Source organism: Procambarus clarkii, chromosome 59, assembly GCF_040958095.1.
Source record: "Procambarus clarkii isolate CNS0578487 chromosome 59, FALCON_Pclarkii_2.0, whole genome shotgun sequence".
In the NCBI taxonomy this organism is placed as follows: Eukaryota; Metazoa; Arthropoda; class Malacostraca; order Decapoda; family Cambaridae; genus Procambarus; species Procambarus clarkii.
Window position 1 is genome coordinate 21,906,240 of NC_091208.1, and position 14,854 is coordinate 21,921,093.

Consider the following 14,854-nt stretch of genomic DNA (forward strand, 5'->3'; position numbering starts at 1 on the left):
TCCTCCATTCACTTTACACACACACACACACACACACACACACACACACACACACACACACACACACACACACACACACACATACACACACATGCCAAACATGTTCGTCTGAAAAAAGGGGGGGGGGGGAGGGTGGGGGCGCTTGGGCGGGCGAGTCTTTATATCCCCGCCAAGATTCAAGTGCTGGGTCGAGCTTCAGCTCCTAACTCCACTTTCCAATATTTTGTAGTTCAATGTAAGGACTTCTCTCGTGTTTGTTCTTACATTTACACCTGTGTCGAGTTGTCTTTAACCACCACTTCTCACCCATTCCCTTTATTTACATCTAAAGCTTTCTCTCTCTGTGTGTGTGTGTATGTGTGTGTGTGTGTGTGTGTGTGTGTGTGTGTGTGTGTGTGTGTGTGTGTGTGTGTGTGTGTGTGTGTGTGTGTGTGTGTGTGTGTGTGTCAGTCATTCCCGTTGCTAGCTGTGAAAACTGTTTGTTTACTTATCCCTTTAGTATACAATTCGTATGTTGTTGTCATGCCCATGTTCTTCTTCTTTCCTAGTGTGGCGAGACCAGTTACTTCAACATTTCCTCACAACTCAAGAACGGGACTTTGCTGCACATCTTTCTGAACCCTTTCTTTTGTTTGGGGACTTTATCGGGTAAAGGTTCGGCGCCAACCAGGGCTGCAATTTGAAGAGCGAGTTGATCTTAAAGTTGTACACAGCACAAGAAGGCTCCTTTGTCAGTGTGTGTAAGTGTGAGTCAGTGTGTGTGGGTGCGCAGGAGCACCTTCACATGTGTGGTCGAGGGGGAGCACGTGGCCGGCCGGCTAACATGCGGCACATCACCTGTGGCATGAACCTCTCCCTCCCATTATGTTCTTTGTTTGGAGGCGAGGCTGCTGGCGAGGCTTGACCAGCAGCACACTCTTAAAGACACAAGAGAGACTGCTTCGTCTCAATAGTGTTTTGTCTTGCAGGATTGAGGCGCCCCACGTGCACTGATACGTGTTAACTCCAGTTACGGACGAGGAACCTGTAGTAGCAGTAATGAAGAGGTGGCCAAGGCACTCTAGCAGTTCTCACCTGTATAGTTCGAGTAACTGAAGAAGTGTTGGTCTAAGTGTGGTCTTGGTGAGGGCGAATGTCTGGCGTGGTGAGCCACCGCTGGCACCGACCAGTGTCTGGTGCGGCCAGGCACCTCCCGCGCCACACTCCTCACGATGCGAATATCTAAGTCTCGGTGACCGGCGAAGGATTGTGTGATGGAGGAGGAGATGTGGAGTGTTTGTTGGTGCTGCGGCTCGCTGAGGGAGCGCACCAGCTGGCTGCGGCCCTCCGCCTCCACACCACTCGTCGCCAACGACAGAGGCTCGTCCTCTGACGACGAGCACGATGACGAGGCCGAAGACATGGTAGAGGGGGCTGAAGAGGAGGGTGAGGGCGGGGGCGTGGGGAAGACATGCGTGGCCACACACTGCCCACACCCACACGCCCGCGGTCCCTGGCAGCTGCGGTGGGTGGTGTCCCAGGGGGGTAAAGGGGCGGTGGAAGCCTCGTAGTTGTAACACATGGGCATGTAGGGCTTAAGTGTGACGATGGTGCCGCCGGAGTCGTCGCCGGAGCCCTCACACCCCACCACACCCTCGCCCCCACCTCCCCCTCCCGTTCCCCCCGTCGGTTTGCGGTCCTTTTTACGTCGTTTCCGCGGTTTGATTATCCTCGGCAGACAGTTCTCGGCGTGGCCGGTGCTGCCTTCGTCGGAGGTGACGGAGACGGCATCGCTGGCGGCAGGCGGGGAGACGTCGCCGTCAGGAGTATCTCTGGGGGAGGGGGTGTTGAGGCCGCGAGAAGGTGTGGAGCGCTGAGGGCCGCGGCTGGGCAAGATGAGAGGGGCGCCCTGAGTGTGGAGTGCCAGCCGAGCCAGAGGTAGACGCTCCACTTCGTCACCTTCGTCAACGCCAGCAGGAGCTTCCCGTCGGTGGCGGGGGTCTCGTCCCGCCGGCGATTCGTTCTCTTTTTTGTGGTGGTTCGGCGGGGAGCTTTGCCCCCGCTGTTGTTGGTGGGGGCGACCCCCCTGGTGGCTCCTGCCGGGGCCACGTCGCTGAGGCAGGAAAGAAAACAACGGCATCCCCGTCAGAGCCGAGCCTCCGTCCATCATGTAGCCCGGAGCGGGGCCCTCCAGGTGCTGTTGTTGCTGTTGCTGCTGGGTACTGTCCTGCGGGGTTCTGCGCCCCCTGGGGTGACCCCGTCCCCCGCGGGGCTTGGACACAATGAGACAGGAGCCTCGGTATCTGTCCACGTCGTGCATGGTGGCGGCGCTTGTCGCACCTCTCCTGAGATCCTTCAATATCACAGTCGGTGACACTCGCTCACAATCTCCCGCTACTCACATGTGCACCAATATTATCATCACTAACCCACACCTCTCACATTTTACACACACAATCTCCTACACCAAAAGTCTCAATAACGTAGGAAAACGCATAAAAATAGTATGCAACCATATATATATATATTTGCACTGAGGAAAGGCCAAGCACTGGCTGGTGGGTTGCTATGACACTGTGAGAGAGAGAGAGACGCCAGCACTCAAGTGGCTGGCATGGCTAGGATGTGTTGGGTGCGAGTAGGAGGATCACGTGGGGCGAGAGAGAGAGGAGGGAGCGATAGACGTCCTACACGACGACCAGCCCAAGGCACACTGCCGCGCTCCTTACACTTCCTCTTTCACAACCTACTAAACTCGGCCACCACAGCCGCGCCTGGCTGCCACACGCCGCCACACTCCCATAACAATCCAAAGCTTAAGAATCGTCAACAATTACATCCCATCCTTTACATTAAATCCCATATCTTCTGTCGCCCAATTGTATTTACAACATTTCCCTTTATGCACGGCATGCAAACATGATTTATTCCGTGTTGTATGAGCGTATCGGTGTCATAAGCGCAGTGTTACACCAGAGAACGAAAACAGTTTGGCAATTCATTCACAACAGAAGTGTAACTCAACACAAGACCTCCAATCATCACTCGCACCATCGTAAAGTTGATCAAATAAGTCTACAGCAACCGCAGGCTGCGTCTCTCTCTCTCTTCTCCACATGTCTTCCTTCCGTAGTCATTTATGCCCGCAGGATCGAGCTTCAGCTACTGGACCCCGACCCGCGTTGTACATTATATCTAAAACTATGGAGTTTGGTCCTTGTCTAGTTTAGTTCCATGTCCTTACTACTCTTACCTTCGAAGAGTATCGTCTCATAATATTATTATTAAAAATAATAATAATAGTGTGTGTTTTTGGTGGATAGGAAGCCAAAACCAGGTACTCGCCTAGCTGTGTTTGCTGGGGTTGAGCTTTGGCTCTTTGGTCCCACCTCTCAACCGTCAATCAACTGGTGTACAGATTCCCAAGCCTATTGCACTCTATCATATCTACACTTGAAACTGTGTATAGAGTCAGCCTCCACCACATCACCGCCTAATGCATTCTTGACAGTGAAAAAGTTCTTTCTAATGTCTCTGTGGCTCATTTGTGTACTAAATTTCCACCTGTGTCCCCTTGTGCGTGTTCCACCCGTGTTAAATAGTTTGTCTTTGTCCACTCTAAGTCCTGAAATCATCTCCTTAAGATAACCTCAAGAAAATAACCCTCTTCATCAAATCACTTCATCATGCTGGGCCGCGCGAGTATCATTTGTATCGCGAGTGTTGTATCAATACACTGCATATATATAATATACTGTATATATATAATATACTGTATATATATAATATACTGTATATATATAATATACTGTATATATATAATATACTGTATATATATAATATACTGTATATATATATAATATACTGTATATAATATACTGTATATATATAATATACTGTATATAATATACTGTATATATATAATATACTGTATATAATATACTGTATATATATAATATACTGTATATATATCAAGGTTCCTCCTAGATCGAGCAACCGAACCTCCCCAAGATGTAAGCACACAACAAGTGCCCAACTCCCAGGAACCTTTTTACTGCAAGGTGAACAGAAGCGTTAGGTGAAAGGAGCCGAGCCTAACCATTTTTGTCCAACCCGGGACCCCAGTTTTTAATTTTTATATAAATGGTAAAATCTGGCACAGTGTTCTACTTCCTCGACTCACAACCGTGGGACCTGAGTTCAATCCCCAGAACGTTTCATTTCACCTGACACCTCTGTTCACCTAGCAGTAAATAGGTACTGGGGATTGAATTAAATGTTGTGGGTTGCAAGAGAAGCAAAAGAGAAGGTCAGTAGTTGGCGTAAACGAACCTCAATGAGCCTAAGAGTTTGGAAGCCGGTCGGCCGAGCGGACAGCACACTGTACTTGTGATCCTGTGGTCCCGGGGTCGATCCCGGGCGCCGGCGAGAAACAACGGGCAGAGTTTCTTTCACCCTATGCCCCTGTTACCTAGCAGTAAAATAGGTACCTGGGTGTTAGTCAGCTGTCACGGGCTGCTTCCTGAGGGTGGAGGCTTGGTCGAGGACCGGGCCGCGGGGACACTAAAGCCCCGAAATCATCTCAAGATAACCTCAAGATAACCCAGCCTTTGTCATTCGTGTTGACTGCACACATCCACTCCCTTTCCACGTGTCAAATGTCTCCTCTCAGGTCTCTTATTTCACCTCTTTTATATTGTAAAGGCATTATAATTTTTGCGTGTTCTTTCTTCGAGGTGGTGACTGGCCTCTTACATCTTCCTCCCACTCCAGGGTACGCTGAAGGCTTAAATAATTCGTCTAATATTAGTAACTGTGAAGGAAAGCACAATGCTTGCTTTCACAAAAATATTACGCCAAATTTTCGGAAGAAACCTACATCCTGTATCAAGGTGCTCTCAGGTGTTTTAACAGGTGTTTGACAGCACCATGATACAGGATGTAGGTTTCATCTGATAATTTAGTTTAATATTACACCTACACATGTATTGGGTCTTTCCTTCATGCAATCTCTACGAAGGTGTAGTTTCTCCATTAGTAATTGTATTGGTGTTGGGGAAAGTGGGGGAATTTCTGTGGCACAGAAGGGTGGAATGTACACGCACGCGCTTGACGCAAGAACGGGCGGGAATACGACGTAGTGGGTTTGAGCGTATCTCCTCCCATGCTCTCTCATCTCTTATCTTTTCTACTCACCTTATCGGCAACTAACAAAAACTTATCTAACTTCAGAGTGCGCTACTTTCCATCTATAATGCTGTTTCCTCACTGGAAAGCTTGAACATTTGTGATCGTAGTATTTCCAATCAATAACCGAGTTTATATAATTTAGGTGGAAAACCTATACTGTATATATATTTTTTAGAGCAGCCAATTTGCATTTTGCCTCTGCTAAGGTATTATGCAGATATGGAAACAAAATATATATTTGTATAAAACGAGGCAATATTATATTTCCTATGTACCACAGAGAACATTTGAGCTGTAGAGGGGGTCAAGAGTTCCACAGTGGCAACGTTGATCCATGAGAGTATCTAACGCAGTAGTGTTTTTGCTTCATATCAAGAGATCAGGGAATGAAGACCTGGGAGTGCCATCAAATTTAAAAAGGGTTATACTAGAAAGAAAATGGGGGAGGGGGGGGTTACTACATTAACAGAAGCAAAATATTCGGAGTTTCCTAGTCGGCAATTTATAGAGCAAGGGTTAGGGAAGAAAGAACGGCAAGTGGAAAGCAGTGTGACTTGGGCAGTGGAGTGGAGAGGAGGTTGGGAAGGTAAGGTTAGGTTAGGTTAATCAATCAAATCTACCCATAGTAGGAAAGCAGCATGTAAAGGATCTTGATATAATGATGTCTGACGACCTAACGTTTAGGAAGCATAACCAAGCAAATATTGCGTCAGCCAGAGAAATGATAGGATGGATTACGAGAACCTTCAAAACCAGGGATCCCATCACAATTGTACTATTCAAATTACTTGTGCTGTCCTGTCTTGAGTACTGTACTAATCAATACTCACTGCCCCTTCAAAGTGGGAAAAATTGCTGTAATAGAGGGAATACAGAGAACATATATGGCATACATAGACGTGATAAAGAACTTAACATTATTGGGATCGTCTCAAAGCTCTCCACATGTACTCCCTCAAAAGGAGACTAGAGATATATCAAATAATATACACAGGGAAAATACTGGAGGGCCAGGTCCTAAATCTACACAGTAAAATAACAACATACTGGAGTGAACGATATGGAAGAAAATGCAGAATAGAACCAATGAGGAGCTGGGGGTGCCATATGCACAAGCAGAGAACACTTTATACGCATCAGAGGTCCACAGTTGTTCAACATACTCCCATCGAGTATAAGAAATACAGGTATTGCCAGAAGTAACGTGGACATCTTCAAGGGAAAACTAAATACAGTACAGTAGTTTTTTCAAGAAGTGCTGGACCAACCAGGCAGTGATGGATATGTGGGCATGTGGGCTGCTGCAAGCAACAGCCTGTTGGACCAAGCTTTCACAAGTCAAGCCTGGCCCCAGGGTGGGCTTGGGGGAGAAGAACTCCCAGGACCCCATCCAAGAGGTATACAGCAGGTGGGAAGAACAAGCCCTGTAAGCTACTGTAGCAAACACAAGGGCCATAATATACTTTCTCCATATTCTCATTAGCTTAAATGAAGATAATAAGATGGTTCTCTTGATTCTGTATAACCTTTCTCTAAGTGTTCCAGATTCCTAGAAGCTCTACACTAATTCTTGGTCCAATAATTATAATTTAGAAGTGTACAATTACAGTTAATATGGCTTCCCAACCTGCTAGATGATGGTCAGTTTGGCAAGGTGAGGTGGAGACTTGTAATATAAGCTGTTGACAGCACATCATCATTAGTCAGTCTAAACTCGTATAGTGATTCAGTACAGACACTTGAGATACACCACACATCTTCAACACTCACCAGCAACAACGTAACACTCGACACGTCCAGTTCCTACCCCCCTCACAAGATGCTTCAGCCTCAATACAGAGCAGACAGCCAGATTCCGGCCACATCGAGCTTCAACTCTCTCTCCCCACATTTGAGCTCTTCGACTGCACCCACATTCAGAGCTCCACGCTCTACACACTCACCCCACATCTGAGCTCTTTACCCCCAGTCTCACTCAAGCCCTGCTCCAGGCTTCATCTCAGTTTCTGAAACACTCATTACATTCCCAACAAGCCAACTGCTGTAACCAAGACTATACAAAATAAATATATAAAAAAAACACTAAACTCGTTTTCTAATCAACCAAATACATATACGCAAGTGCAGAGACTCAAGAAGAACCAACTTGAAGCAGGTATCTCTGGTGGAAACTTTTGAAAGTCTTAAGACAGGTTCAATATGCTACAGTCACATTGATAGAGTAGCATTGTTATACAATTAATGCTCAAAATTCATCCACCCTCTCCCTCCTTCCACCACCAAAATCATTACTGTCACAGCTTTCAAAGCAGGATTTATATTTATTTCAAATCTGTAATATTCTTCTTGAGGCATCTTTCCCTCTAGTCCAGGGGTGTCGAAGTCATTTGCTATGGAGATCCAGACTTCAGCATGATGCATGCCATGGCAATGAATACCACACCCCTACTACCAGGGGCAAGAATGAAAGTACTGTACAGTACTAATATTTATTATTATTATTATAATAATAATAATAATAATAATAATAATAATAATAATAATAATAATAATAATAATAATAATAATCATCATCATCATCATCCACAGGAACCTTGATGAGGGTTTGAACCTATGCGCCGAGTGTTCCCAGACGCGCTTTAGTCAACTGTACCATGACATGGTCAAAAGAATTGCAACCTCGAGTGCTTCTGTACCCACGAGTCACGAAGCTTCCACCGAAACCTGACTGGGGTTTTACACAATTCCAGTTAGCCACCCGGTTAGGGTGGCTTTAATTCCACCAAATCAACCTGGTCAGGTTTCAGTGGGTGGTGCAGTAGCACTCCAGGTTGCAATTCTTTTGACCATGTGGTGGTACAGTTAACTAAAGTGCATCTGGGAACACTTAGTGCACAAGTTTGAACCCTCAAAGGCTCCTGTGAATTTGTTCTTTGATACATCACATTAATAGGATTTCTCTGTAATAATAATCATCATAATACACACAGAAATAACACTAATGTGATATATATCAATGAGAAAATCCACTGGGGTTGTGAGGTGACGCAAACCTGCAACCAAGGCATTGCCAGTCGCATACTCTACCCACTATCACCGGGACTTGTAGGTCATACAACCGGATTTCTACCGAAATCACAAGAAATACTGAAGCCAGTCCAAGTATTTACGTATTACCCACAAGCACTCGAGTGGAAGGGCAAAGTGGTCCTACATCCTACGCCCCAACTTTAGATAATGTACACACAAAAATCATTATAATGTGATACATATCAATGAGAAAAGTGACTGGCACTGCCTTGGTTGCAGGTTCACGTCACTTGAGTCCATATCTTGCAGACGACGAGTTATAATGTGGCTGAAGTATTGACACTCAACCCACATGTCATTTTCAGATATGTGGGTTGGGTGAGAAAACCATACCCTGTTACACACTAAACAATGCTTGATAAAATCCTGAGGTATGCCACCAGACAAGTCCCAGATAAGAGAGACGTAAACATGAATAATGACTAAAGAAACAATCTTACAGCACATGAAAAAACATGATCATGACACGCACAAAACATTGAAGAAAAGTTGATTGGGTAGACAAGGAGAGATTATTTGTAAGCAGTAGCAGACACATGAACAAGGAGACAGGTGGAAACAAAGTACTGTACCAACATGAGCCTCAAGGATGATAAATACAGACTTGCTGTTATTACTATATGTGACAATGCTCTACAGCTGCACCAGTGTCTTTCAATTCCGTATTGGTCATCACACACTGCCTTGCAAGGAAAACTAGCAAGACAACCTGGATTTTGGCAATGCCCTCAACTCCTCACTTCTGAAGTAAAAAGAAGCAAGGCCAGCTTGCTTTTGAAACTATGTAAGAAGAATGTAAGAAAGTTCTTACAAGAATTTAAGAACTCTTGTATATATAAATAAATAAATAAAAAATAAATAAAAGCTATTCAGTGCCCACCTCTTCCGGGACATTTGCTTCATCTGCCAGCACAAGACTTCCACTGCCATATTGCTTTTTCAATTATCCTCTAACATCTTTGTAACATTCAAAATAATATATATATTATTGTCCATTTGTTAATGTGTGGTTTACTTACCTTATTGTCTGGGAGTCATCATAAATGAACTCCAAACACAGATTTAAATGTAGATTTCTCGGAACCCAAATGTTCAGTAAACATGTACAGTACACCATATTTATGGTTGGGAGGTGGGAACTAAGAACTGTAGCTCAGCTTCTGCAAGCCTAGCTAGGCCAGTATATGCTCCAAAATTGTAGTGTACAAATACCGTATGGTGACCTTTATATCACTAATCAAAAGAACTGCATCACCCAATTACTCAGAACACGGCATACAACAACTCATAAAGATTACTTTATTCTCATTTCAAGTTTTATTACATTTGCTTAACCACTGCACTGCGCAAAATGACAAATGCTGTTTGCCGATTAATGCGCCAACTGACAAAAGTATTTTTAAGTTTTTTGTACGAGGTGGAAATGCACTCGCGGTAGGTTGGGTACGAAATGGACTCTAGGGACCTCCAGTGAAGTGAAAGGCAGCCATCTTGGAAAAAATTCCCATTATGTCCTGGGGCTACTGGCTGGGTTAGCACCGAGTTAGCAACCATGGGTGACACACACACTTCTGGCTCCCAAACACCTGTCCGACGCGGTGTTGAAAGATCGCTCTCTATTGGTGAAATTCATTCCTTATTGCTCGAAGAATATAAGGGTCATAATATTGATGAAGCTAGGCGCAATAAGGACCTTACACAAAGGATGAATGCAAGTGATACAGCACCTAGTAGGACGATACAGTGAGCGTATCCAGTTGTAGCTCTGAAGGAAAGGAACTATCAGGGGAAAGTGCCAAGCCATTACAACTATATAGGACTGGGAAGGGATCAGGATAAGGATTTGGGATGGGGCGGGAGGAAAGAATGATGCCCAACCACTTGGACGGTCGGGGATTGAACACTGACCTGCATGAAGTGAGACCGTCGTTCTACCGTCCAGCCCAAGTGGTGTTCTAGTTCTGAGCACCACCCTTGCTCACATATGCCATCTCCAATTTATATAGATGATACATAGATGAACAGTGTTAGCGGCTTCCATGGTGGTGGTGTTTTCCATAGATATTTTCAAGAATAGCTGAATCTCTTCCAGAATGCCTGAATCCCTTCGAGACTGATTGACACTCTTCGAGAATGACTTAATTTCTTCCAGTGTGGGATCTTACAAAGCGATCTTTTCAAAACTACCTTATGCTTTACAAGTTTGGCTACATACAACCTACAAGTACTAAAGCCAAGGGTGTACGTGAGTGCGTTATTTGCAAACACACAGAACGAAGAAACAGGAAGCAAAAATCTATCTGTACCTGATGCAACAAGAGCGAAGTCACGCTGTGTACCATGGACTACTTCATTGATTATTACTCACTCCCGAAGTACTGAGTGTGTAAAACAGTGTGTTACTGTGTAGTGTGTGAAACTGTACATATTGTAATTTTAGTGAATTTTTAACAAGTAATATTGCAACAATAAACATTTATTGTGGACACATTACTGACACATATCACAGTTCCATGGAACAGTATGAACGTTCTATTGTATACATATTGTAAAGGACACAAATATGCATCATATATGATAAAAAACTAATAAAAACTCATTGGAAATACATAGAACAAATAATTGAAAATATATTTGTGGCAACTCGCAGTGCCTGAATGGTCCGCGCGACTGTGTCTGGGAGCTTCACGCACGGGCGACCAGCTCGAGATGACGTCACAGCGCACCTTGTCCATGTTCCCACAGCCAAAGCAAGTGGAATTTGGTATTTATTTTTACATAGACATGTTCAGGGAAGGGAATTTATCATTTTACAAACAAAAAAATTTTTGGCGGAACACTTGATCTCATACGCACAGGGGGAATGTCACAATGTGAATGTGTGGGGGCCTCGTAGCCTGGTGGATAGCGCGCAGGACTCGTAATTCTGTGGCGCGGGTTCGATTCCCGCACGAGGCAGAAACAAATGGGCAAAGTTTCTTTCACCCTAAGTGCCCCTGTTACCTAGCAGTAAATAGGTACCTGGGAGTTAGTCAGCTGTCACGGGCTGCTTCCTGGGGGGTGTGTGTGTGTGTGTGTGTGTGTGGTGTGGGGAAAAAAAAAAAGTAGTTAGTAAACAGTTGATTGACAGTTGAGAGGCAGGCCGAAAGAGCAAAGCTCAACCCCCGCAAAAACACAACTAGTAAACACAATAAACTCGGCGCATCACAGTGATTAAAGTATTCTTACCTGCTAAGTTGTCGAGCATGTAAGATAGGAGCTTCAGTGTACCATTGGACTCTGAATAGACGGCTTGGATCTCCAATGTAAGAGGGTTGCCTTTTAGGCCAATATTTTGAAGATTGAAAAGCTTGCCTATTTCGTAAGGCAAAACACGCAACTGGTTATTGTTGAGCAGCAGTTCCCTGAAAAGAATAACATTTACTTATGAATTAAACTGTAAATAATGCACTAATACTAATTTTATAGAGCAATTAGAAGAAAATGTCAAGCTTTGAATGAAATGAAATGAATGTGAGAAATTAATTTCATACACCCATAATTTCCCATTAAGTGACCCACAAAAGGCAGTACCAGCTCACTATTGTACAATCATAATTACAACACTAATATAGATTCCCAAATAGAATGTATTAATACATAATATCATCATCATTAAGTAGATCCAATCTTGAGGAGAAAGGTAAATGACTCGAGCTGCGTTAATGTCAAAACTCACCTGAGACGTGTTAATTCGCCTATTTCAGCTGGGAGGCTGCGTATTTTGTTGCAAGATAAATCAAGATACATAAGATGTTCCAGTCGGGCAATTTCAGCAGGAATGCGAGACAGACAGTTGTCATTCAGGTACAGAGATGTTAAGTGCTGTAAGGACCACACAGCTGGACTTATGTTTCGGATATTTCCTGAGAAGAAAAATGGTACATTGAGATATTTCAAAAAGGTCAAATATTCTAGTTCAAAGAATTCAATTAATGGAGGTATAAATTTAATCAGATCAAACAAATTATGGAAATTGACTAATGAAAGTGTGTGAATGTGGGTAGACTGTGTGATACACTGCTATAGTGTAACCTCAATAAACTACCCCTTAAATACAAGAAATATTTTGCAACTGGAGAAATTCACAGAAATCAGGAATAGAGTGGAGAATCCCAATGCCAAAAACATCACCAAAATTTAGAAACAACTCGGCACATTAATTTCTAGCCAACAATATCTGTTCATTCAGAATTTGTACCGTTTTTGCACTTTTAGTCATATTAGTCAATAAGTATTCTATTTAGAAATATTTTATTGTATTTGAATTATATTATGACCTGTAAAATATAGAGTGAATATGGGATATTTGTGCGTGTAGATGCCATCAACACATCAAAAGTGGAATCCTCCTGACCATGTGCCAGCAAGTGACATAATTTAAGAATTTTTGCCTAGTTCCACTAAAATTTCATAATTGTTAATAGAATACAAGACTAATAGTGAAAGTTCCTTAGAGGCAATAATTGCACAAAGAAAAAAGTTACCCGGCCTTCCAGACATGATTAGTTAGAAGAGGCCATTCATCATTGCTTCATGCAGCAGCATGAAGGGTGTATGGGTGCCAGTTGGTAGTGAATAAGTGAAGTCATTAGCTGATAACTGGATAGTTAGCTGCTCAACAATGACTTTCAAGATAGTTCTCTCTTTCTTCATAATTTTAATATTATACAATATACTACATGCAATTGGTAGAAAGAAAATTGATGGTAAAATAAAACTAAGGAAATACTGATGTTGAACCATTAAAAAATTAAAACACTTATTACCAAAAATTTTATTTCTTGTGTACACTACTATTTTTTTTTAAAGTTCGAGATATCCGTCAAGTAGATTCGATTAGAGGAAAATGTCCCCACTCGTAAGGTTAGCAAAGGAAGTTTTCAGCTGTTGTTTGAGAATGTAGATGGGCCCCACAAACTAAAGACATCTATTATAGGGAAGACTGCAAAGTTAAGTTCATTACAAAAGGCTGCCTGGACAGTTAACCCTCTACTCTACTTCCACTGAAGAAATCCCCAATTCACAAATGCTATCTTTCTAAAGTGGTTTCATGATAATGTTTGCAAAGATGATGTAGCAACTATCCAGACACCACACCTGCTTCAATGCTGCCGTTCTTTCTGCTACACATATGCCAGGAACTGTATAAACACGTTCAGGCTACACTAATTTTACCCAGCCTTGGACTCCAACTTGGAGAAACTCGTCTATTCGCCTTCAGTCCCTTTTGCTATTGGGAAACTACTCCCCATGCAACCTCTACCATTAATTCTACCAATGCAGATAATCCTGCTGCTATGTTGCCTAACCTCTCAATGCAGTGTCAACTGCCTGGCTAGAAATGTTCCTAATGTACCGAGTATCATAAATACAAGAAATAAGCACACTTGTCAAGAAAATTTATGAATACCCGGTAAGTAAAAAAAATTGTGACCTCTTTTCCCTTACATTGATATGATATCTTGTCATTGAATATTCTTTTCTTGTTATTATGTACTATTCATTTTTGTAACAATAGTGACCAAATCTTTACCAGTGACTTCCTGACCTTGTTAAATCTACATCATCAAGTAACGTTTTTTTTTTTTATATATATACAAGAGCTGTTACATTCTTGTACAGCCACTAGTACGCGTAGCGTTTCGGGCAGGTCCCTGGAATACGATCCCCTGCCGCGAAGAATCGTTTTTTCATCCAAGTACACATTTTACTGTTGCGTTAAACAGAGGCTACAGTTAAGGAATTGCGCCCAGTAAATCCTCCCCGGCCAGGATACGAACCCATGACATAGCGCTTGCGGAACGCCAGGCGAGTGTCTTACCACTACACCACGGAGACTGTATGTACGTACAATAACGTTTTCTTACGTTATCATCACCTGGCTGCAGCTACCAAGGTGTTCTGTTCTGAAGCCCAATGTCTTGATGAATATAACATAACACTGAAATTATTACCTATGAATTTTTTTAAAACTGCCCCATCACACAGAATAACTTTTACCATGAAGCTCTCTCACTTCTCACAGCAAAGGGTTAACTGTTGTGGGGACAAAAAACAATTTGAAATGGTTTGGCAATGGTATCACTGGAATATTTGTAAATGCTGGTGATGTGGCAAGAAGATGTGGCCATGTGTAGAGGATACAGGAAGAGCCTGATGACCCTGTGTATGGTCTTCTTAGAGGATGAAACTGCTGATTAAGTTAGTAATCTCCGTTAGCAGTTAGCAGTCTCCGTGGTGTAGTGGTAAGACACTCACCTGGCGTTCCGCGAGCGCTATGTCATGGGTTCGTATCCTGGCCGGGGAGGATTTACTGGGCGCAATTCCTTAACTGTAGCCTCTGTTTAACGCAACAGTAAAATGTGTACTTGGATGAAAAAACGATTCTTCGCGGCAGGGGATCGTATTCCAGGGACCTGCCCGAAACGCTACGCGTACTAGTGGCTGTACAAGAATGTAACAACTCTTGTATATATCTCAAAAAAAAAAAAAAAAAAAAAAAAAAAATAATATTCAGATGGAAGATAAAGATGATGAAATCCCATAAAGGTAT

General features: G+C 43.2%; 1 protein-coding gene across 6 annotated transcripts in view; it reads right to left on the reverse strand.

Moving 5' to 3' along the window:
* LOC123768191 (CCR4-NOT transcription complex subunit 6-like) overlaps positions 1-14,854 on the reverse strand; it is a 163,867-nt gene that overhangs the window by 140,773 nt on the left and 8,240 nt on the right. For 4 of the 6 annotated variants that reach the window (XM_069306971.1, XM_069306973.1, XM_069306970.1 and 1 more), the window contains 2 exons: positions 11,978-12,164; positions 11,488-11,663 (listed from right to left, as the gene is read on the reverse strand). In XM_069306971.1, coding sequence (XP_069163072.1) covers positions 11,488-11,663; positions 11,978-12,164 — 363 coding nt within the window. Of the gene's footprint in view, positions 1-1,074; positions 2,693-11,487; positions 11,664-11,977; positions 12,165-14,854 lie in introns of those variants that run through there. The other 2 variants (XM_069306968.1, XM_069306967.1) reach the window with 2 other exon arrangements.